Source organism: Lutra lutra, chromosome 6 (genome assembly GCF_902655055.1).
Source record: "Lutra lutra chromosome 6, mLutLut1.2, whole genome shotgun sequence".
NCBI lineage: Eukaryota > Metazoa > Chordata > Mammalia > Carnivora > Mustelidae > Lutra > Lutra lutra.
In genome coordinates, this window is record NC_062283.1 from 40,436,005 (window position 1) to 40,459,954 (window position 23,950).

The 23,950-nt window shown below is 35.7% G+C and overlaps 1 protein-coding gene across 1 annotated transcript in view; it reads left to right on the top strand.

Moving 5' to 3' along the window:
* LMBRD1 (LMBR1 domain containing 1) overlaps positions 1-23,950 on the top strand; it is a 129,789-nt gene that overhangs the window by 19,812 nt on the left and 86,027 nt on the right. The window contains exons 4-5 of the mRNA XM_047733035.1: positions 13,560-13,657; positions 15,869-15,936. Coding sequence (XP_047588991.1) covers positions 13,560-13,657; positions 15,869-15,936 — 166 coding nt within the window. The remainder of the gene's footprint in view (positions 1-13,559; positions 13,658-15,868; positions 15,937-23,950) is intronic.

Here is a 23,950-nt window from a genome sequence, read left to right on the forward strand (position 1 = left end):
ATTGTAACCAAGGTTACAAAGACTTTTAAACAGGAATGTTAATTCATGCAGCCCTTCCATTTATTTTATGGAGAGAATTAGGTCTACCAAAATAATTTTAGTGAGTGTTTTGCTCAATTCTCCTAAGGGTAGTATGTCCCAGGTATTTTAAATGCATAGGAAATAAGTTAATCATTACAAACAATAGCTGGCTAAGGAATTTAGGGTTTGATTTTCTGCAGAACTTGAGTCATAGTTAGAAATGTAACTATCTTGGGATAGGATAGTTGAGATACTGCTCTAGGGAAGGAACTTGTATGAAGAGCCAAATAATGATAGAAGATTTCTTGATGACTAGATCCACAGCAGGGTTTATTCAATAATATTAATGGTTGTTGTCTTAAAGTAGTTATGTCACTTTGACTTAGATGGTGACCTACAGTGAGGAGTCTAAAAGGATTGTGTAGCTTCTGAAATAGTTCCTATCCTCAAGCCCAGCTGTTTCTCCAAAAATGCTAGATATTATCTAACTGCCTATTAGCTGTCTCCTCCTGGATCCTGAGAACAGCATGGACTCCAAATAATTCAAAGCACTATTTTTATACATCCCCTCTGTGAGATTCCATAGTTCATCTAATCTCTCCTAACATACCAACACATTTCATTGTCTAACCTTGCCAAGACCTGTACGAGACTTTCACATTCAACATTTTACTTAATTTTCATGAATGTCATCTTTTGGGAAGTGTTTTCTACATTTTACAGATGGAGAAAATTGATATTTAGAGATATTAATGATCACCTTGTTAGTGAGTGGCATAACCAAAGTGGATTTTATTTCCTAAACTGGAGCTTTGTGACATTAAGTAAGCTGCCTTTTAATAAATGGTTCTGGGGATGTTTCCTATGAGAATGCTTAGCAGCACTGAACACCCAAGGCAGCTTCAAAAATCATCTGGGACCCTTTAAATAATGAGGAATGCTAGATTATATCCAGAGGGATTCTAATTTCTCTTAATGAATTCCCTATTCCATTAGTGTCACCACTGCTGTATCAGAAATGTGTTCAAGTATTGGAAAGATGTACGGCTTAAGGTGGTGGATTCAAGTTTTCCAAAAATCCCAATTTTCTTTTGAAAGCTTGGGTTTTATCATTGGCAGCAAATACTGTCACTTTTTTTCTTTGAAGTGACAGGGTCACTTTATTCATTTTTTGAAAAAGTCCATCTAATACTCAAGCCTGGATAATTATGGTTTGTCTGTCAGTTGTTCTTTCAAGTAAAAAAATGGTTTTCTTTGAAAGAAAGTGACTAGATCATAAGTAAAATAGCACAGTGCTTCTCACAAGTACAATTTATGTGTGCTTCCCTTCTCGCAGAATATTAAAAAGATGTGTACTCTGAGGTAGACATCTAATGGAGTTATTACTGCTTCAAAAGGGACTTTTCTGAATGAAAGTGCTCCTCACTGGTGAGTGCTTGGTGGTGGAAAATTTAGTAACTGCTAGTGGAAAGGCTAACAACATTTTGGTATTAACGTGAAAATAATTTTCATGTTTTGGGTACCCTCAAATGATCCCTGTGAATCCTAGGGTCTGGAAACCACATTTTTGAGATCCTTCCATTATATTAATGGTGTTTTTTTTTTTTTCCTGGACAGCTTGTAAAAGTCAGGTGAATTACTGCTTCTACCTACTGGTCCTTCACTAGCTCTTCATTTGTTATGAATAGTCCAGTTATCTGAAACTGACTGCTAGGAAAAACAGGTTCCTGGAGCTTGTTGAAGGATGAGAGAGTAAAGTTACTCAGTTCTGCCCTTTTGTCCTATATTTGTAGGGACCCTGTTCTTAGAAGGAGACCCCCTCATCTGAGGATGTTGTATGCATCCCAGAAACATTTCAGTCCTTTTTTCCTTTTTGAATGTTTTGTTTCTTCATTTATGTCTTTAAACTTCTTTGATATTTTCCTTTAAAAGGCTGCTCTTGTCTGACTTTTTTGTTCTCAGTTCTGTTAATCCTATGTTTGAACCTATTCAAGATTTTACTTCTTATATATTGTGTTTAGCCTTTTATCTGAGTCCTATTTTTATGTTTCAATTTATTTTTACCTTCAAATTTTTACTTTCTGTGGTACTTTATTATAAGTGTTTATCGAGTATTTTCTCTAACCATTCTTGAAATTTTAGTTTTAACTCTTTCGCTGACCACTTTAATTTATTTTAAGTGAATTTTCGTTTTAATAGTTTTTCTAACTTTTTATGTTGATTTTGCATGTATACAGAAGTTGTAGAAACGGAGAGAACTGAAACCATAAGACTTACGCAAGACTGTTGTGTTCAGGCTTTTGTAGTTGTCCTATGACTTTATCCTACAGACACTTTTTTCTATTGACACTGATTCTTGGGCTGTCATTTTTTATGTAGATACCAATTGAATTCATATATATTGTTTTCTGTTCGGCTATAGTGCTCAGCATTATATTTGAGGCTGATCTGTATTGTTGCAGGTAACAGTACTTATTGATTGTAATTGCTGTAGATATTCCACTGTTTATCTGTTCTAAAATTGATGATTAATTAAGTTCAGTTTTTGGTTCTTTAAAATACTGCTGCTTTGGGGATCTAGTATATGTATATATTTAAAAAAAATTGTTTTCCACTGTGTGGGTGCTCTTTTTCAAATAATACCAGATTATTAGGTGTTTCATAAGTTCTTACTTTTTGCTTCAGTATTTCTGTAGTGAAAATAGGTTTATACATATTTGGGTGAAGTAAGTTATGGAACTAAGGAAGAATAAGATGGACCAAGAAACTTTCAGAATCCTATTTCTATGCTGTGCCTTTTAGAGCACCTAAGAGAATTTTTAGGGAGTTTTTCCTTACTCCTTATTGGTTAATTGCTGAAAAATTGTACCTGAAGTCTTTACTATGCATTTTGAACTTAGGGTTTACAACCTTCTGGTGTCTAATTTGAGAAGAGAACTGTGAGACCTTGAAGTCATTTAACTTCTCTATGTCTTCTCCACTTATGAAATAGTGATAAGTAATATCTGCTTCATGGTATTAGGAGTGTGAGACATGTGATTAGTGCTGAATAGCTGATATCTGCTGCTGTTTTAATTCAAATTAGCTAAAAGAGCCAGGAAAGTAAACCTCAGTGCAATGATATGAGAAAATTAATGTGAAAAAATTTGACCTAGCATCTTTTTCTTTATTGATTTAGAAGCATCTCTAATATATTTAATTGCTTTTCTAGATAAGATAGACTGGGACTAATTTGGGGGACTTTTTCAGTTCTGTAAAGTTCTTTTCGATGAGATGTGGTTGTATCTCTTGTTTTCCCTCCCCCTTTTTAAAAGACTGTTTTCTTTCTTTCTTTCTTTCTTTCTTTCTTTCTTTCTTTCTTTCTTTCTTTCTTTGACAGAGACAGTGAGAGAGGGAACACAAGCAGGGGAAGTAGGACAGGGAGAAGCAGGCTTCCCACTGAGCAGAGAGCCTGATGCAGGGCTCGATCCCGAACCCTGGGATCATGACCTGAGCTGAAGGCAGACACTTAATGACTGAGCCACCCAAGCGCCATTGCTGGGGGAGTTTTCTAAATGGTTTCCTATTATATTTGCTCAAGAATTTCACTAGATAATGATACCATGAGACTCAGTGGCCTAGTTAGAGGAAACAAACAGCCAAAAAAATCCTTCAGGGAAATGACTGTTTTTCAGAGTCCATAATCTAAGTTAAAGCCTGTGAACAATTTTGTTTTCCAAGTTGTATCTTGTCAGATCATGCCCCTTAATGTTTCAGTCAGTGAAGTACTGAAGCAGTGGTAGTAGTTACCTCTTGTGGTATACCAAATTACCCCCAAATTTAGCAGCTTAAAACAAACATTATCTCACAGTTTCTCTGGGTCAAGAATCCAGATGTAGCTGATCTGGGTCCTCAGCTTGGGTTTTCTCCTCATAAGTCTGCAGTTGTGTATGTTGGGACTACAGTCATCTTAAGGCTGCACTTGGGGAGAGTTGGCTCCCAAGTCCCTCATATGGGTGTAGACTGGCTTCACGTCTTAGCTGCCTGTTGTCAGCAATATCGGTTCCTTGCCACGGGGACCTTTTCATAGGGCAGTTCACAACATGGCAGTCGAGGTCTCTGAGAGTAAGCAAGATGGAAGTCAGAGTCTTTTAGTAATTAATCTTAGGAATCACATTTTTTTCATCAGCAAGTCAGTGATCTAGCCCACACTCAAGGGAAAGGGGCTTGCATAAAGGTTTGGGGATTATTAGGAGCCATTTTAAAGGCTAACTATATAGCAGTCTTGCAAGTATTGACAGTTTTGATGTTTATTCAACATATAATGATTTTATATTTGCAATATATCTATTAAGCATGTCTCTTGTGTGCCTTTCCCTGATGCCATCTCTTCTCCAACGCCTTAGAAGTAACCACTATTTTAATTTAATCTCCGTTAATCCCTTGCTTTGCCTTAGTTCTACCAGGCTGTATCTTTAGTTTTACATTTTTTTGAACTTTATATGAATCTGCTTGCTTGTTTTCATTCAGCCATGTTTCTGAGATTCTTATATGTTCTTGCATAAAGTGTAGCTTATTTTTATTGTGTATGAATATAACACGTTAATCAGTCTGGACATTTGGATTTTTTGCTGTTAAAAATTGCATTGAACATGTTTGTACACGTTTCCTGTTGCATATATGCAAAATATGTACATAGAGTTGATGGACAGAGTTATGTGCATCTTCAGTATTCTAAGTAATGAGAAATTTTTTATTTATCTAAGTGGTTATACCACTTTAACTCCCATTGAAAGGATATAAACCTTCCATTTGCTCTGTATCCTAAACTTAGTGTTTTTGTTTTTGTTTTTATTTTTGTTTCTGCTATTGTGTTCTGGTAGAACTTTATTTACAAGAGCAAGTGGTGGGCCAGATTTGGCCTGCAGGCTGTAGTTTTCTGGCACCTGGACCAATCTATCATAGTTACATAGCAAATAAAAATAAACACACTGTGTATACAATCAGTTACTATAAGAAAACGTCCCGAAGATTAAATTGGGTGGCATCTAGGGACATGTATTATGTGTAATTTTTATTTTGTGTATATTTTTGTATTTTACAAAATTTCCCAAATGAGTATATACTACCTCCAAAGTGAAGGGGAGAAAAAGAACATTTGAAGGTGTTCATGTAGTATCTGGGCCCTTGGAATAGCAAGGAAATGCTAACCTAATAAAATACTGGTGACAAGACTAATACTATTTGGATAACATGGGACATCAACACTGTAGTTGTAATTTTAGAAACCATAGTGTACTTTTTTTTGAGTATGGCTGACATACAATGTTCCATTAATTTCAGGTGTTCTATATATATGCCAAATTTTGATATTGCTATGTATTTTTAGTTTTTGCCAGTCTGGCAAGTGTGAAATGATAGTTCCTTAATCTGCATTTCTCTTATTTGAAAATAAAATTGCATGTTTTTAAAAAATTTACTGGCTTTTTCAACTTTCTCTTTGAATTACCTTTTTTAGCTGGGTTGTTTGTGTTTTTCTTATTTAAGAGGTTTTTTTTTTATATATATATGTACTTTGTGTAGTTCACACAGTGATTCTAAATATTTTATTTTTTTCTCCACTGAATTCTTAAGAGAGTAGGGACTTTTGAGCTTTGATTTAGCCATATTCATGAACCCTAGGGTGATGCCTGGAACATACTAATTAGATATTTGTTGAATATACTTTATCAGGGGAGATAATCATGTGAATTTTTAATCTTTCAAGTAATATATAGACAGATTATTCTTTAGTCAGCTTTGCATTCCTAGGATAAACCTTGGTTGGTCGTGATGATGGCTTTTTTGGTTTTTAAATCTCTTGCTGGATTTGATTTGCTGTTATCTTATTTGGGATTCTTTTAAAAATCGACTCAGAGGTGAGACTGGTATGTAATTTTCCTTTATCTTACTATTTTTATCAGGTTTGTTTATGAAGACCCTGCTAGTTTCATAAAATGAACTGAGAAGTATTTTTTTTTTTAAAGATTTTATTTATTTATTTGACAGCCAGAGATCACAAGTAGGCAGAGAGGCAGGCAGAGAGAGAGGAGGAAGCAGGCTCCCTGCTGAGCAGAGAGCCCGATGTGGGGCTCGATCCCAGGACCCTGAGATCATGACCTGAGCCGAAGGCAGCGGCCTAACCCACTGAGCCACCCAGGCGCCCCGAGAAGTATTTTTTTATATTATTTTATTATTTTAGAGGATGCTGTGGACCAGTGAGCATTACATGCGTCTCTTTGTCCCATAGTTTGTACCCATGTCTGATAACTGAGGGATAGAACTGAGCATGGAGTTTATACAGTCAGTCCTAATGAACTAGCCACAAAACTTGTTTCTTGTAGCTGAGTTCTGCTGATTAGAATTTTCAATAGCCATATGAAAGTACTTCCAACAAAGATGAAACAATAGTTTTGTTGAATTAGAGGTATTATTTCCATCTGACCATTTGGTTGCCTTATTCTATTGAATGAACAGGCAGTAATAGTTAACTATGTGGGCTGGAGTGATTGATGCTGGTTATTAAGGGAAATAGAGTTGCTACTACTACACTGTGAAGGCAAGAACTGTATATATCTTGAACCCGGGAGATTCTGGGGCACCTCATGATGCTATCATGTTCAATGGTAAAAGTTAATTGAGATCTGTTAGACTCATGGCTCACAAGCAGGACCACAAAGGGCTCAGGATAGTTCAGGAATGAAATGTTCGGGTTTCTCCATTTCGCATATCAGATTCTGTTTCAGGAATTACACCTGGCGGCTAACGTTAACAGACCGGAAATACACGGCTTAAACAGTATAGTGGTTTTTAAATCTCACTTAAAATAAGTCTAGAATTGGGCTATCCAGGGCTTGGATGACAGCATTATGGCGTCATGAGGATCTTAAACTTGTGTTTTGTTTTCCTCTGTGCTCCATCCTTAGTACCTGATTTCCATCTTAAGGTCACCAGAGTCCAAATGGTGGCTAGAGTTTAAGCTATCATATATCCATTTCAGACAGGAAGCAGGAGAAAAGGGGAAAGACAAAAAGGGGAATGCCAGCTGAAATGAAAATGGGTATTTGGATATGCAGCTAGCAGTCTTGACCCCAAATATCTTCAGCTGGGTAAATGGTATAATTTTAGAAGGCTTTTAGAATTCCCAGAATATCTTTATACTTTGACCCTCTTAAAAAAAAAAAAAAAAGCTTTGTTATGATTAATTTTACTATCATAGTATTGACTACATTATTCTTTGTCTTGGTGTTTTCATCAGTACTTTAGAGGAATAAAGAATGTCTGAAAATCCCAAAGCCTAATTTATCAAAGTTAATTTTCATGTGTGTTATAATTTAATGATATGAAGTTTGTAAAAAGTAGATTGTTTTGTGTATATGAAAAGATCATAACAGTTATTATATATTCTTTGCCACTGTTTTTGTCTATGTCCTTTTAAGAGTTGATTACTGTTCACTTGTTTTTGCTAGTTCTTGCTAAGTTGTTTTTAAAAAAAGAACTTGTTTTATGAGTTTAATTTTTGCCAATTTTTGTGGACATGAGGTTTTAAAACTTGTTCTTAATATGTTTTCTTTGATGTTAGTGAGACTATTAAACTAAATAGTCTATCTTTCACTTGCTAGTAGCAATCTTTTAACAAAAACATTTACAAGTAAAAGCATACTTTATAAAGATGTCAGGATATGAAGAATGTCGTCACTGTTGGAGTTAAGAATAATTTTCCTTTGGGTTGCCTGGGTTGCTCAGTGGCTTGAGCCGCTGCCTTCGGCTCAGGTCATGATCTCAGGTTCCTGGGATCGAGTCCCGCATCGGGCTCTCTGCTCAGCAGGGAGCCTGCTTCCCTCTCTCTCTCTGCCTGCCTCTCTGCCTACTTGTGAACTCTCTCTATCAAATAAATACATAAAATCTTAAAAAAAAAAAAAAAGAAGAAGAAGAATTTTCCTTTGAAAATAGTTATCAGTTTGAAGTAGAGCTGTAAAAGAAGCAATTTCTCGTTTTCATGATAGTGGCAGCAGCACCTTTTTTAAAATTTACAGGTATATAAACCCAACTGGACATTAGAACTGATCCAAAGCCAACAAAAATGTTACTTAATTTATGTTTCTTATAGATTAATATTTATGGGCTAAAGGAAGAAATCTTTATTTATTTATTTATTTAAGATTTTATCTATTTATTTGAAAGAGAAAGAGAGCACAAGCAGCGGGAGCATTAGGCTGACAGAGAGAGAGGCAGAAGCAGGTTCCCTGCTGAGCAAGGAGCCTGATGCAGGACAAAGAAGAGATCTTTATGAAAAAAGAACAGTCAGATTACCAGAAGATAGTTTATTTAGAGTATGGTGTTAGCAAAACAAAGATTTGGAGCAGTTGTTCTACACCTATTTTGAGTCACAGACTGCTGGGGGGCGGATATTATGGAGACTTTTCAGAATTGTGTTTTTCCCCATCTCCTTCCTCCAGGTGTTGATTGCTAGAAACTGCCTTTTTCTGGTTATTCCTACCAGCAACATAATGAGAGTTTTCGTTGCCATACATCTTCATGTCTTTTTACAGTCAGTAGTTGCCCCAACCACTTTTTGACTTGTGTTGTAACAAATTAGTTTTGCCAGATCTAGAACTTCCTTAAGTTCAGTCATAGGAAATGTACTCCTGTGAGTGGGCATATTTTATTTAGTATAGGGTCTGTGTGATTCATCCTTTTCTCATGTATCCATAGTTTGTTATTTTTTGTTGCTGTATACTAGTCATTTGTATAAATATAATACCATTTAGTTTGCTTATCTGTTCACCTGTTGATGGATGTTTGAATCATTTTCAGTTTCTGACTATTGTGAATAATGTTGCTAAGAATATTTTTTTCATGAAAGAGTTAATGCAGGGGAGTGCCTGTGTGGTTTAGTTGGTTAAGCATCCCACTCCTTTTTTAAAACATTTTAGTTACTTATTTGAGAGAAGAGAGCGAAAGAGAGCACAAGTGGGGGACCAGCAGAAGTAAAGGGAGAAGCAGAGTCCCTGCTAAACAGCAAGCCTGATGCTCACGGCTAGAACCAGATCATGACTTGAGCTAAGGCAGATGCTTAAATGTACTGAGCCACCCACGTGCCACATGCATCCGACTCTTGATCTCAGCTCAGGTCTTGATCTCAGGAGGGTTGTGAGTTCAAATCCTGTGTTGGGCTTCACACTGGGCATGGAGCCTACAAACAAACAAACAAACAAACAAATGAAAGGGTTAATGCGGGACACCTGAGCATGTTCACTTACCACATACTTTCAGGTTGTGTGGTTGACCCTTGACTAACTCCTGTGAACGTAGCCCTGGGATGTGACCTGTATTACTAATTGATAAGGTGGTTTTGTATAGCTGAGTATGGAACTATGTATTATCAGCTTGTTTGATTGTTTGTGCAAAACATGATTTTTGGCTTTCCTGCTTTGGGCCTGTAGTTCTGGTATCATACATAGCTGGTCACTCAGGCAAACGTGCATATTTTGTAAGTCCCCAGTAAAAGCCCTGGACTCTGTAACTCAGGCAGGCTTCTCTGGGCAGATACCCTTTGCATATGCTGTGGCTCTTCATTGTCAGAGGAGTAGAATTGTTGGATCATGTGGTAGTTTTATGTTTAACTTGGTAAGAAACTACTGAACAGTTTTCTATAGTGGTGTGCCACTTTACACTGCCTCTAGCAAAGTATGCGGAAACAGTTGTTCTACATTCTTGGCCACACTTGGTATTGCCAGTTTAATTTTAGCCATTCTTTGGGGTATGTGTATCTCATTGTGGGCTTAGTTTACATCTTCATGGCTAACGATAATGAGCACCTTTTAAAATGTGGTTTTTAGCCATTTTGTATCTTTGGCCAATATCTTCTATGGTGAAGTATCTGTCTTTTGTTCACTTTATGGATTTCTATTTTTTGAGTTATAGGAATTAATTTTATACTTTGTTTTTCTAATTGACTGTGATAACTATGCAGCTTACAAGATCTTTGATCATACAAGTTACAGAATACCAGGAATGTTAATAGCCATAGGCTCTCTGGCCTGCCGAAGGCTTAGGCCATCAAGTAGTAGACATAAGCAACATGCTGAGAGTGAAGCCAAACATTATTGTATCAAAATTTCTGGGATATGATGATCAGCTCATTAAACTCTGTTCTGCTAATTTAGGATTTCTCCTATTGTATACAAATTATTTGATCTTTTAAATCATAATATTAGAATGGTAATTAGAGTGATTTATAGTCCCGACCCTTTTAATTTTAATTTTTTAAAACTTTTAGAATATTTATTTTGGTTACAATTTTTTTTTTTAAAGATTTCATTTATTTATTTGACAGGGAGGTAGAGAGCACAAGTAGGCAGAATGGCAGGCAGAGACAGAGGGAAAAGCAGGCTCTCCACTGAGCAGGGAGCCCGATGTGGGGCTTGATCCCGGACCCTAGGATCATTAACTGAAGGCAGAGGCTTAATGACTGAGTCACCTAGGCGCCCTGGTTACATTTTTTGCATATATGTTTATTTCCATTGGCTGTTAGACTTATGATAGAAATATTAATACTAACTATTGCTGGTCCTTGAACAACATAAATTTGAACTGTATTGGGCCCATTTAATGTGGATTTTTTTCTAATAAATTCAATATGATACTGTAAATGTATTTTCTCTTCTTTATGATTTTCTTAATAACATTTTCTTTTCTCATGGTGACTTTATTGTAAGAATATGGTATATGATACATGTAACCTACAAAATATGTGTTAATTGACTTTTTTTATGTTATCAGTAAGGCTTCCAGTCAACAGTAGGCTGTTGGTTAAGGTTTAGGAGAATCAAAAGTTGTATGTAGATTATTACCTCTGCAGGGACTTGGTGCCTCAGCCAACTTAAGCGGTTAACTGTACTTTCTGTTTTGTAGTAGAAACACCGGTATTCATTACCTTTAAAGATTTACTGTCATTATTAATTTCTTATAATATTAAAAGACTGCATACATTTCACTAAATATGTGAAGTGCCAGAATTCAGTTTGCTGACAGTTATTTTATGATTGGTCAATAAAAATTAACCTTTTACCTTTCTGTTGGTTATTTAGGACTTTGCTGAGTTGTAGTAGCTATGCTGAATTTAATGGAGTCTCTTTCATAAGTGGCCTCCAGATAAATGAGATAGTACTATCAAGTATTAAGATCGTGTTTAAAAATTCTATAAATTATACAATCATTCCTTCCAAGAGAATAATTTGTGCAAAACATGATTTTTTTTTAAAAAATTTTAATTTTTTTTTTCAGTGATCCAAAATTCATTGTTTCTGAAGCATATAGACCACATGCAATACATGCCCTACTTAATACCCACCACCGGGCTTACCCAAACCCCCCACCCTTCTCCCCTCCAAAACCCTCAGTTTGTTTCTCAGAATCCACAGTCTCTCATGGTTTGTATCCCCTTCTGATTTCCCGCAACTCACTTTTTTTCTCCATCTCCCAGTATCCTCCGTGTTATTACTTATGCTCCACAAGTAAGTGAAACCTTATGATAATTGGCTCTTTCTGCTTGACTTATTTCACTCAGCAAAACATGAATTTTGGTCAACACTTGCTTCCTGCTTTGGGCCTGTAGTTCTGGTATCTTTATATTTAGTTATATAAATACATATTTATATTTAGTTATATATATATAAAAATATCTTTATCTATGTTATATATTTACATATCTTATATATAGTTGTAGATTACTAACAAATATTTTTTACAAAGGAGTGTTAATAACTATTATCCTGTGATTTTTAAAATATATATTGTCACTCTTTCCATGAACTTATGCACATGCAAATAAATGTAAATTTATTTTGTAGATAAAATAAAATGTAGATTTTATTTTATTATTATTATTAATTTATTTTTTTAAAGATTTTATTTACTTAGAGAGAGCACAAGCACGGGGAGGAGCAGACAGAGAGGGGAAGCTGACTCCACGCTGAGCAGGGATCCCCGTGTGGGGCTTGATCCCAAGACCTTGAGGTAATGACCTGAGCTGAAGTGAGACACTTAACCGACTGAGCCACCCAGGTCCTCCCTTATTTTTTCATTATTTTTTTAAAAAAATTTATTAATTTTTCTTTTGAGAGAGAGGGAAAGAGCATGTGCATTGGGTAGGGGATGAGAGGGGCAGAGAGAGAGCCAGAGAGACAATCTGAACCTGAGGTTATGACCTGAGTGGAAATCAAGAGTTGGTCGCTTAGCTGACTGAGCCATCTAGGCACCCCTTCACAGAAGATTTTAAAAGCACTTTTTTTTAGGTTGTGAAGCCTTGAAAAGTTGTTTATGCTGTTCTTTTTTTAATTGTTAAATATACTTTTGTTCAAATTTTAAATAGTACATTGAATTAAAAAATATTTTGACTACTGGGTCAAAGTATCTAATATTATTTTTAAAGCATGTAAATAGTAATTCGTATCAGTTAACTTTGAATCTGATTTTCCTGTTTTACCATTCTTACCTTTTCTTTGTCTTGATTTGTATACAGTCAGTTTTATAACACTGCATATTTTAAACTTAGATAGGGAAAATTATTTGTACCAAAAGGATAGTATTGATTGTAGCTGTTTCTTTTATTTGAGTGACTGGAAAATGTTGTGTCTACTTTATTTGATTTTAAGTTGGAAGGAATATAAAAGTTAATGCTCATTTATTATGTTTTTTAAAGGTTTTATTTATTTGTTTATTTTAGAGTGAGAGTCATAGTGAGCGAGATACCAGGAATTATGAGTAGGGGGAGGAACAGAAGAAGAGGGATGACAAGCAGACTCCATCCTGGGTGTGGAGTCCCTTGTGGGGCTCAACCCCACAACCCCAAGATCATGACCTGAGCTGAAAGAAGTCCAGTCGGTCACTTAACTAACTGAGCCAGCCAGTTCCCCCAAAAGTTAATGTTCATTTAAATGAGTTGGTTACAGGAAGTTCTTGCGCTGTGGTGAGTACCTAGTAAGAGCTCAGGTATTAGCTGCTACACTTGTTATAGGCATAAGTATTATCATTATTGTTGAAAATTGCCTCATGGTTAACTTGAATTATGATCTACCTAATAGTGCTGTTGATTTGTTGGGATTGAGATCAGAAAGGCTGATTGGGATATTACATATAAACATAGAGTTACGTGGGCTGCTGGGTGGCTCGGTCAGTTAAGCATCTGACTTTGGCTTAGGTCATGATCCCAGGGTCCTGGGATCAAGTCCTGCATCAGGCTCCCTACTCAGTGGGGAGTCTGATTTTCCCTCTCCCTCTGCCTGCTACTCTGCCTACTTGTGCTCTCTCTCTCTCAAATAAATAAATAAAATCTTAAAAAAAAAAGACACACAAAAGTTATGTGTATAGGGATCAGATGGGGGAGTGAATTTGGTATGTAAATGTGAATTTGGTAAGTTAGTTTGTATGTTAATATGTACAATGTAAGTATATATATAATAATTACTAAGTTTTTATGTATTCAGTAGAACTTAGCTTATTATTTCTTTCCACAGCCTTATATTCTGTTATATTATTCTGTGTGTTTTTCTGGATCCCTTTTGTCTACTTCTACTATGAAGAAAAGGATGATGATGATACTAGTAAATGTACTGTAAGTATGTTTATTTTAGGGGGAGGAGGAAAGATGATTTCCTTTCTCCAGGAATGACATGACTGAATTTATTCTAGAGCAGCACTGTCTAATAGAAATACAATGTGAGCCAGATATGAAATTTTAAATTTTCTAGTAGTGACATTAAAATAAGTAAAAAGGAGCAGTTGAAATTATTTTTAACCATACATTGTATTTAATGTGATAGGTTCCAAGTAGTATCAGTTCAAATACAGTCAAAACACATTATTAATGAGATGCTAAATTTCTTTTTTCACACTAAGCCTTTGAAATTTAAAATGTATTTTACACTGCAGCACGTCTCTGTTTGAACTAGCCATATTTCAAGAGCTCAGTAGCCACATGTGACTTGTGACTATTGTTTAGACAGCAATTCTAGAGCAGGGATTGGCAGACATTGTCTCTAAAAGTCCAGGTAGTAAACATTTTAGGCTTTGTGGGCATATAGTTTCTGTCTCAGCTACTCACCTCTGCTGTTGTACTGCGAAAGTAGTCAGAGCTAATACTTGATGAGCTTGATGTGATCCAGTAAAAGAGGAGGTGAGCTACCTGTGGCCCATGGGACAGTCTGCTGACCCCTGTTCTAGGGCATAAAGGAGGAATATTTGGAGACTATTTTTACTAATCTAGGATAACACTGATATAAGAATCTCATAAATATAACATACGTACATGTCCAAAATTTCAGACCAACATCACTTAAATATTGGTATACAAATTTTAACTGAAATAGTAGCAAATTGAATTCAGAGATACCTTAAAAATATATGACTATAGTATAACTGAGTTGGGCCTGTCTCTAGATTGCATGGGTAGTTTAGAATCAGCACATCTGTTAATATATAGTCATTTAATAGGTCAAAAAGAAATTGTATGTTGAAAAGTATTTGCTAAAATTGAGCATTTTTTCTGATTTAAGGGGGAAAACACAGCATAAAAGGAATGTTTTTATTGAGTTACAGGAATTTGCTTTATACTTTTTTATGTTTTGTATTTAAGTACAAAAAAAAATTATGTATAGCTTTCACTTAAAAGCCAGCATTATTCTTAATCATGTTTATTAAACCCTTAAAATATTTGCATTAGATCAGGAGCAAATACATAACATTATTTTAAGTGATTCCAAGTGGTAATCAGTACAGTTGTTATAGAAAAAAATACAGTATTTAAGTATTTATAAAGAAAGTCAAAATTAATTATTTGCAGATACTTATGTAACTCTGGATTTGTAAACCTAGCATATGTAAGGTAAAGTGGGTGGTTAGGAATTTCATGTTAAAAATGGAATGAGATACATGTTTTCTCTTTTCACCTTTTCTAAAGTTCATCCTCCCCAAACCTTTTGTTTGATCTTAAGATCCTCCTCAACCTTTATTTTAGGTTTTTTTCCCTAAAAATTGTCTTAACTACTTTGTGAAGAATTTGTCATATGAAGCTTGAATTTAAATTTTAAACGGTGACTTTTAGAGACTTCATTAATCTGAGAGACAATGTTTTGTTTTTTTGTTTTTGTTTTTTACTGATTTAACCTTTTTTCTTGAGGTTAACTTTTCTTTCCATATTTAAAATATCAAGCTTTGTGTTTTTCTTTGTCTTTGGACAAAGATAATGATAAATGTTTTATATTTTTATATATATGTTCTCTATATTTTTATTTTATGTAAATATAATATACATTATATATAAAATAAGTACATATATATTCAAGAACATATATATATTCAAGAACATATATATATCCATACATATATATGTTCACATGTATGCATATTGAATATTGTAATTATTATAACCAATTTAAATGAGTTGGCGGAGGGGTATTATAGATTCTGATTGCATACTGTTTGGGGGAATATATTAGTAAATATTCTGATAATTTTACTAATGATTATGCCCACTGAAGAATTGATTATGCTTTTGAGTACTGATTTCCACGAGGTCTAATCATTGAAAAGACTTTAATGTCTAGTGTGGTTTGCAAACGTAACTTATGATGTGGCATTGCATTGTTTTTCCTTAAATTTTAAGATTATTTTTCAACAGGGAAATTTTACACAGTTGACTATAAATGTACATTTAGTGTGAAAGTACTTTTACACCATAGTAAAATAGTTTATATTTTATTTTTTAAGAATATTTTATATTTTAAAGGTCTTAGTAAATGGTATACTTTTTTCCCTTGACTTCTAGCAAATTAAAACTGCATTCAAGTATACTTTGGGATTTGCTGTAATTTGTGCACTTCTTCTTTTAGTTGGGTAAGTCTCGATTTTTTTCCCCCTGATAGTGGAAATAAAATAATAATAATAAGGCTCATTCAGAAAAATCTAGAAAAAAATGTAAGAAAAAGAATAAACCACCTTTTATATTGCTACCAAGCAATAACCACAGTTAACCTTTTTTATATACGTTTTTCTACCTGGACTTTTTTTATGTGCTCAGATACATGCAGAGTGCCCTTCTCTCCCATACGCATACCCTTCATGTTATAATTTTACAGAAATGTGATTTTATTTTATGAATTCTTGATAATCTACTTGTTGACATACTAAAGGCATCTCTTTATAATAGTAAATGTAGATTCATCAATTTTGACTATACTGCATTTTCCTTTTAGGATATAATAATTATTTAATCTAATGATGATTACTTGGGCATTTATGATGTTGGAAATTGTTCTGTTTTTATAAACAGCTCTTTGATGAAACATTTCTGTGCATCTTTTCAGATTTGGTGCATCGGTCTTTAAATTTTTGAATTAATCTTTGTCAGTGAGTTCCTTTCTTAAATCTTCTTCCTTAAGGTTTTCTACTAATATCAATAACGTTTTGCATATTTTATTTATACATTTAAAATTTTCTCTTTGGAAAACTTTTGTCCTTGTTAATAGAATACATTTATCCTTGTTAAAATAGGTTTTGATTCTTTTGTTTTTTTATGTTAGGAAATACCTAACATATTAAGGTATTTATTTAGTGGCACTAATAAGCTTTTAGAAGGTCGTTCTTATAATTTGGTTTCAGAAATTTTAGTAAATAAAAAATGTCATTTATTGAATACAATTTGTGGTGGAATAAAATTGGCCAGTAACCTTTTGTAGTTCTAGGAGTTTTAGAATACCAATGCTTTTTATAATCAAGGTATATTTCCAATACCCTTTGTCTGCCTTGATGTGTCATGAGAAAGAGTACTTACTGAATGGACATTTTTTTTTTAAGTAGTTTTTATCTTCAGCTGTTGAATATATTTTTTAATTCTCTTTCGGCCTTTTAAGAAAGACAGTTAGGTGAATTTGCTTTTGTTAATTTGAAGGTCTCTCATTTAGAACCCTAAATTTTCTAGAATAGAGATCAGCAAACTTTTCTTGAAGGGTAGTTAGTATTTTAAGTTAGAGGTCCATATATTCTTTGTGGCAACTACTCAACTCTCTTGTACCTTTATAGTAGTCATAGACAAGATGCAAACAGAAGGACATGGCTGAGTTCTAATAAAACTTTATTTACAAACAGAGGCAGTCAGTATTTTGCCATCTCCTGATTTAGAATGTGACTGAGAACCATCAGCAAAACCACAAATCTTTATAACAACCAGAGTATCTGTACCAGACAAAAGGTATCTGGGGGTAAATTTGCATATTTGTAAATTTACTTGTAAAATAACTTGTTCTTTGTATGGCATATTATCTTCAGTCCTCATTTAGAGTTACATTTTGTACAATTCTGATAAAGCTTTAACAGATTCTGTAGATGACATTTGTTTATTTAGAAGTGGTATACTAAAAATTAAGCAAATGTTTCCTTGCAAATATGCTAGTAACAAGAAGCAACAGTTTGACCAGCCATTTTGAACAATATAACATTCACTTATTTTCCAAATAGTGTTATGTACTAGTTATGTTCCAGATACTGTACTAGGTACTGGTGAAACAGCAGTTAACAGAAAAGACAACTTCTTTTCGTGGAACATACATTCAAGAGGCTTAGAGGGGCAGAGAAAGAAAATAAACAAAAAATGGGTTGTGTTGAGGTTATGAAATGGTAGGAAAGACACTGATGAGAAGGTAGTACTTGAGAAGATATTTGAAGGAAGTGAGGGAGCCATGAATATATGTGGGGGGAAGAGCATTCCAGTCCGTGGAAACAGCAGGTGAAAAGCCCTGTGGCAAGAAATTATCTGGCATATTTAAGACAAAGTGAAAAAACTAGTATGGCTGGAGTAGAGTGAATGAAGGTGGGAGTAGCTGAAAATACAGCCGGAGGTAACTAAAGCTGCCAGATTTAGTAGGATATCATAGGCCATTGTTATGACTTTGATATTTATTGTGAGAGAGATGGGAAGCTATCAGAGGGATTTTTGTCATTGAACGACATAATCTGACATTTTAACAGGATTCCTGGATGGTGTTTTAAGACTTGACTTTGGCAGTAAGGGAAAAAATAAGGGAACTGTGAGGAAGCTGTTGTCACCGAGGCAAGGCATGATGGTAGCAGTAGTGATTTGATTCTGCCTATCTTTTGGAGAAGGAGCCAGCAGAATATTCTGATAGAACACATAGGTTGGGTGTGAGAGAAAGAGGAATTGAGAATGTACCTGCAGTTGGTCAAACTGCATAGTCTTTGGAACATAGTCTTCTATCACTTTTGACACCAAATGCAACTTCGGGAGGTTCCTAAAACCACTCGCAGGTTTGATTATTCTCTAGAAAGATTCATAGAAATCACTGAAAGCAATTATATTCATTGTTACCAGTTATTATAATTGAATACAGGTTAAAACCAACCAAAAGAAGAGATGTATAAGATAGAGTCTGGGAGGATTCCAAATATAAATCTTCCATTGTCCTCAAGATATGTTACTCTTCTGGCATTGATGTATGACTGTATGCATGGAATATTGCCAACCAGGGAAACTCACATGAGCTTTAACACAGTTTTTATTGAAACTTGGTTATTTAGGCAAGTTGGATTGATTGATTGCCCACAGTTATTTCAGCTTCCAAGACAGTGGACTCCATGTGACTCAGAGTTCTCACCCAAAATCACATGGTTGGTCTTTTTGGCCCTCCACTTAAGATATTGCCAGCTTCTGCCCTAAACAAAGACGTTGAGTACCTGCCAGAACCATGAGCAAAATTCGCACCTCTTTTGGGCAAAGCCAAATTCTTTGCTACACAGAAGGGGTGAAGTTGTCATCAACTTAGGCAAATCTGAAGGAGGAGCAGATCTGGTGGGGAGTATCGGAATCTCAGTTTATTTCATGTTAAGTTTTCTAGGCAGTCAGGAAGAGATGGTGAGTAAGCCACCAAATCAGGCTTTGGGAAAGTCAAAGTATAGTTTCTGCTCTTGGAGAAGCAATATCTCGCTCCAATGAGAAAATGAGTTTTTTCTTTTGTGAAATGTAAAAGATAAGCTACAGGATTGCTAAATATTATTCCCTGTGCCACCGCCCACCTTTCTCAGTACTGCAGTCCTTTTGTAATTGAATTGATAATGTTGGCTGGCACTCAGGTGGGTAATAGGTTAGAAGGAAGGGCATAGAAAGCAACCATACAGGTTGAAGGTTTTGATTCAGGTTGAAAGAGATTTCCTCTGTTATTATAAGAGTGATAAAAATGAGAAGAGAGGTACAAGTAGGTTCTTAAGGTTTGTATGCAAATGAAAGAATTCCTCTCTGATTGGCCTCTGTTTTCTCATTGGTATTTGAGGTCTTAGCTGAGGGCACTAATGGTGGGGAGAGTATATGAACTCCTGTATTTCACAAGCCTGAAATTTGTGAATAAAAGACTAAGCATATTTTGGTTACCCAAGGTAGTGTTCTTCTCGTTACCATATTTAAATGAGGTATACTTTTAGGGTCAGTGATTGACTAAATTTCCTGAAATTTCCCGAAGGTAACCTACCCTAGTTTTTGTTAAGTGATGTATGTTTTTCTTTTAAAATAGTAGATAATTTTATGGCGAAAGTGTGGTTGAGGTTTAACTAATTCATGTAGCTAACATTTTTGGAGCACTTAGTTGTGTAGTGTGTGGTTATGTAGTGTATGTAGTGTGCAAGGTCTTAGGGATAAAGATGGAGGGTCATTTTCTCTTTCCTCAAGGTTCACAGTAGGGAGAGACAAATAACATAACTTGAGCTATAATATTTAAGTGTTCTAATAAGAGATAAGTACTAGGTTTTGATGATGGAGTAGTAAGTTCCTAGTCTTGCCTTGAAGACAGCGGGGAAAACCTACTAGGGAATAATATTTGAATTGAAATTTGAGGAGTGGAAATTGATCATCAGACTAAGAAAAAAGATAAATAGCATGTATAGTATATTAATCTTTTCAGAGTGCTATATATAACAGACATTTATTTTCTCACAGTTCTGGAGGTTAGACAGAAGTCCATGGTCAGAATGTTGGCAAGTTTAGTTTCTGGTGAGAATTCTTGTCCTGGCTGCTGCCTTTCTTACTGTGTCCTACGTGATCTTTCCTGTGTGCTCTCACTTGGAGAAAGAGTAAAAGAGTGCTCTCTGGTGTCTCTTCCTCTTCCTAAAGGGACTCGATCCCCTTAGACTAGGGTACCATCATTACGACCTCATTTGACTTATTATCTTCCTGAAGGCCCCATATCCAGATGCCATTACACTGGGGGTTAGACCTTCAACAAAGGAATTTTGTAGGGACAAATTCAGTCCATAGCATTCTGTTCTCTGGGGCCCCCAAATTCATGTCCTTACTATGTGCAAGTGCATTCATCCCATCCAGCAGCCCCCAAAGTCTTAATTGAGCATTAGTTCTGAGTCCAAAGTCTAATCAAAATATCACCTAATTCAGGTATGGGTGAGACCTGAAGTAGGATTCATTCTTTAACAGTGAACCCGTGAAACCAGACAAGTTAATGTGCCTCAAAGATAGAATAGTAGGGCAGGCATAGGATAGACATTTCTGTTCTAAAAGGGAGAAATAGGAAAGAAAAAAAGGGGTTATGGGTCTAAGCAAGTCCAAAACCTAACAAGGCAAATTATATTAGATCTTAAGACTCAAGAATAATCATCTCTGGTTGGATGCTCTGCGCCTCAGGCCCACTGAGGGGTAGGTGGACCATGACCCTAGGTAGTGACCCTGCCCTCTTGGTTCTGGGCATAGGTCCTGCTCCCTTGACTCTTTGTAGCAGTTGCCTGGTGGCTATAACTGAGGAAACTGAGGAGCAAGCAGCTTTACCCCCTGGGCCTGTGGTGGGAGTGGCAGCCCTGATGATAACTGAATTGCGTTGGATAATTTTTCTTGAAGGATGAAGCATGTTCTTAGCTGATTAATTCTGTCATCCTGTCTTGTAGAATCCCTAAAATCTCATAGGCTACCTTATTTTGTCCCGCCTCTCTTCCTTTATTTGAAATTGTCAGTCCCTTCTAGTGTCATCCTACCACAGTTCCTGGTGTCTGCCAAGGTGGTTGATCAAACCCATGGTTTCCACCTGTACTCCTCTCCTTATTGGATGGTTGTTCAGCCACACTCTTAGCACAGGCTTCATCGTCCTTTTATAATACGGATGGACTAGTTCCTTCACCTCATTTCTCTCCTCTCACGTATTACTGTAAACAGTAAGGAGAAACCTTACTCCTACTAGAAAACTTACTCCTACTTACCAACCTACTCCTTCAACACTTTGCTTAGAATCCTCCTCAGCTAAATGCCCAATTTCATCTCTTAAAAGTTCTGCTTTCCATAGAACCACAAAAATAGTTCAGCCAGAGTCCCTACCACTGTATTACAAGTTATCTGCTTTCTTTTAGTGTCCAATAACATGTTCTTCATTTCTAGCTGAGATTTCACCAGAATGACCTTTAGCATCCATATTTCTACAAACATTCTGTTCATGATGATATATGTCTTCTCTGAGACAACAGAGGCTTTCTCTATAACTCTTCTTTTTGAGTCCTCCCTCTTGCCTTTAACATCCATAGTTTTATCAGTAGTGTCTTTGTTAAAATACAAAATTCAGATGAGTCAATTTGAAGCTCTGGTTGGCTTTATTCAGCAGTTTGTGAATTGGGCAGCATCTGATCTAGTGGGTAGAAAGGAGCTAAAGAGTTATGCAAAATGGAAGATTGTTATAAGTTGAAGGAAGTGAAATAAGGAAGTTCAAAGAGGGAATTAATTCAAGCAAGGTCACCTTCCCTGAGGGCATACAGGGGGTTTTATCAGGCAGATTACCTTACTAGGAAATTCCAGACTGATTGGCTTAAAATTCCACTCCTGGTAGAGACTGAAACTGCTGTTAGGTTAGATTTTCAATCTTGGTGGGGCTTAGCACAAGTGACTCCATTTGGGGCCTGCCTTCTTTCCCTTTTTCCTTCCTTCCTTGCTTTCTTTTACTTTCAGTGCAGCCTAGGCTTTTTCTGGCTTGCATCTTAAAACTCTTTCAGCCTCTGATCATTACTGAGTTTCAAAGAGACAGCCACATTTCTAGGTGTTTATTACAGTAGCAATCCACTTTATGGTACCAAAATCTGTATCAGTCTACTTGGGCTGCCATAACAAAATAGCACAGACTGGGTAACTTAAGCAGTGAACATTTATTTTCTCTCAGTTCCAGAGTTCTGGAGGCTTAAAAGTCCATGATCAGGGTGTCAGCAAATTTGGTTTCTGCTGAAGGTACTTGGCTTGTTAATGGTTGCTTTTTCACTGTCTCCTTACATGGCCTTTATTTTACTCTGTGCTAACAGGGAGAGAGTACTTGTCTAGCATCTCTTCCTTTTCTTATAAGGATATCAGTCCTATTGGATTAGAGTCTTACCCTTAGGACCTCATTTGACCTTAATTACCTCCCTAAAGGCCCAGTATCCAAATATCATCACAGTGGTGGTTAGGGCTTCAACATTTGAATTTTAGAGGGACAAGTTGAGTCCATAACATTGTGGTAACTGAGAGGCTGCAGTTAACATGGAATATTTGAAGAATGATAGAAAATATATAATGTGAAAATTTTCTTTTTAAAGAGAGCAAGAGAGAGAAACCAAGACACAGATTATTTATTAGAGGGAGAGAGCGCAAGTAGACAGAGCAGCAGGCAGAGGGAGAGGGAGAAGCAGGCTCCCTTTTGAGCAGAGAGCCCATCGTGGGGCTTGATCCCAGGACTCTGGGATCATGACCTGAGCCAAAGGCAGAGAGTTAACTGACTGAGCCACCCAGGTGACCATATTTTTTTTAATTTAATTTATTATTATTTTCTTTTTTTAGAGAGATTGCTGAAGAGGGGCAGAGGGAGGGGTCAGAGGAGGGTGGGGAGAGAGAGAGAGAGAATCCCAAGCAATCTCTACACTCAGTGCTGAGCTGGACGCAGGGCTTAATCTCACAACCCTGAGATCAAGACCTGAGCCAAAATCAAGAATCTGACGCTCAACTGACTGAGCACCCAAGCGCCCTACAGGTAATGTGAATTTAAACTCTCACCCACCTCAATACAAAAAAAAAAAAAAAAAAAGTGTGACATTTCAGGTATTGGTGTAGGTAAGGGATAGGCTATGACATTAGCCAGGTAGACTCTGGGTCTTATAAACAATGTTAAAGAAATTTTGAGTTTTATCCTGCTGAACAATTGAAAGACAGTGAATATGTGTATACATTTGTGTGTGTGTGTGTGTGTGTGTGAATGCATGAAAGTAATTACATAAAAATTTATTCTAAGAGTTAAAGCACCATGAAGGATGCATTTGAAAGGGGCATTTGGGAGTTGGGTTGGAGAATTGAAATATAAATGGTAGATAGGAATCATTGTAATAGTAATGTAATCGTTGTAATCATTGTAATAGTTCCAGTGACAGATGAGGGTCTGAACTAGAGTAGTTACAAAGAGAGCATAGAGTAAGAAGCTAATCTATTTGGAAGATAAATATGACTGGTGATTGGGTATAAGATGTGAAAATCATATTTTTTATTCTACTGAATTTATCATTTCAGTTTCATATCTACTGAAATTTGTTAGCCTTTCCTTTGTCTTTTCCTTAAGAGATAATCTGTATGAAACTAATACAGTGAGTCAGATTGGGTATAAAGTATTTTTAATAAGTGGTTTTTCAGTTTTACTCTTTTTAAGATTGTAAAAGAAATTTATAACCTTTGAGACTCCAGGTCTTATCTTGATCTAGTGTGGTGTGTTTTTGGAAGCTAAGGTTCTTTTTCTGCATTTTTATTTTGAGGGAAACTGAGATTAAGAAAATATCTGTACTTTTTACCACATAAATCTCATTATACACTTACTCCTCGTTACTTTACTATCATCATCATTTA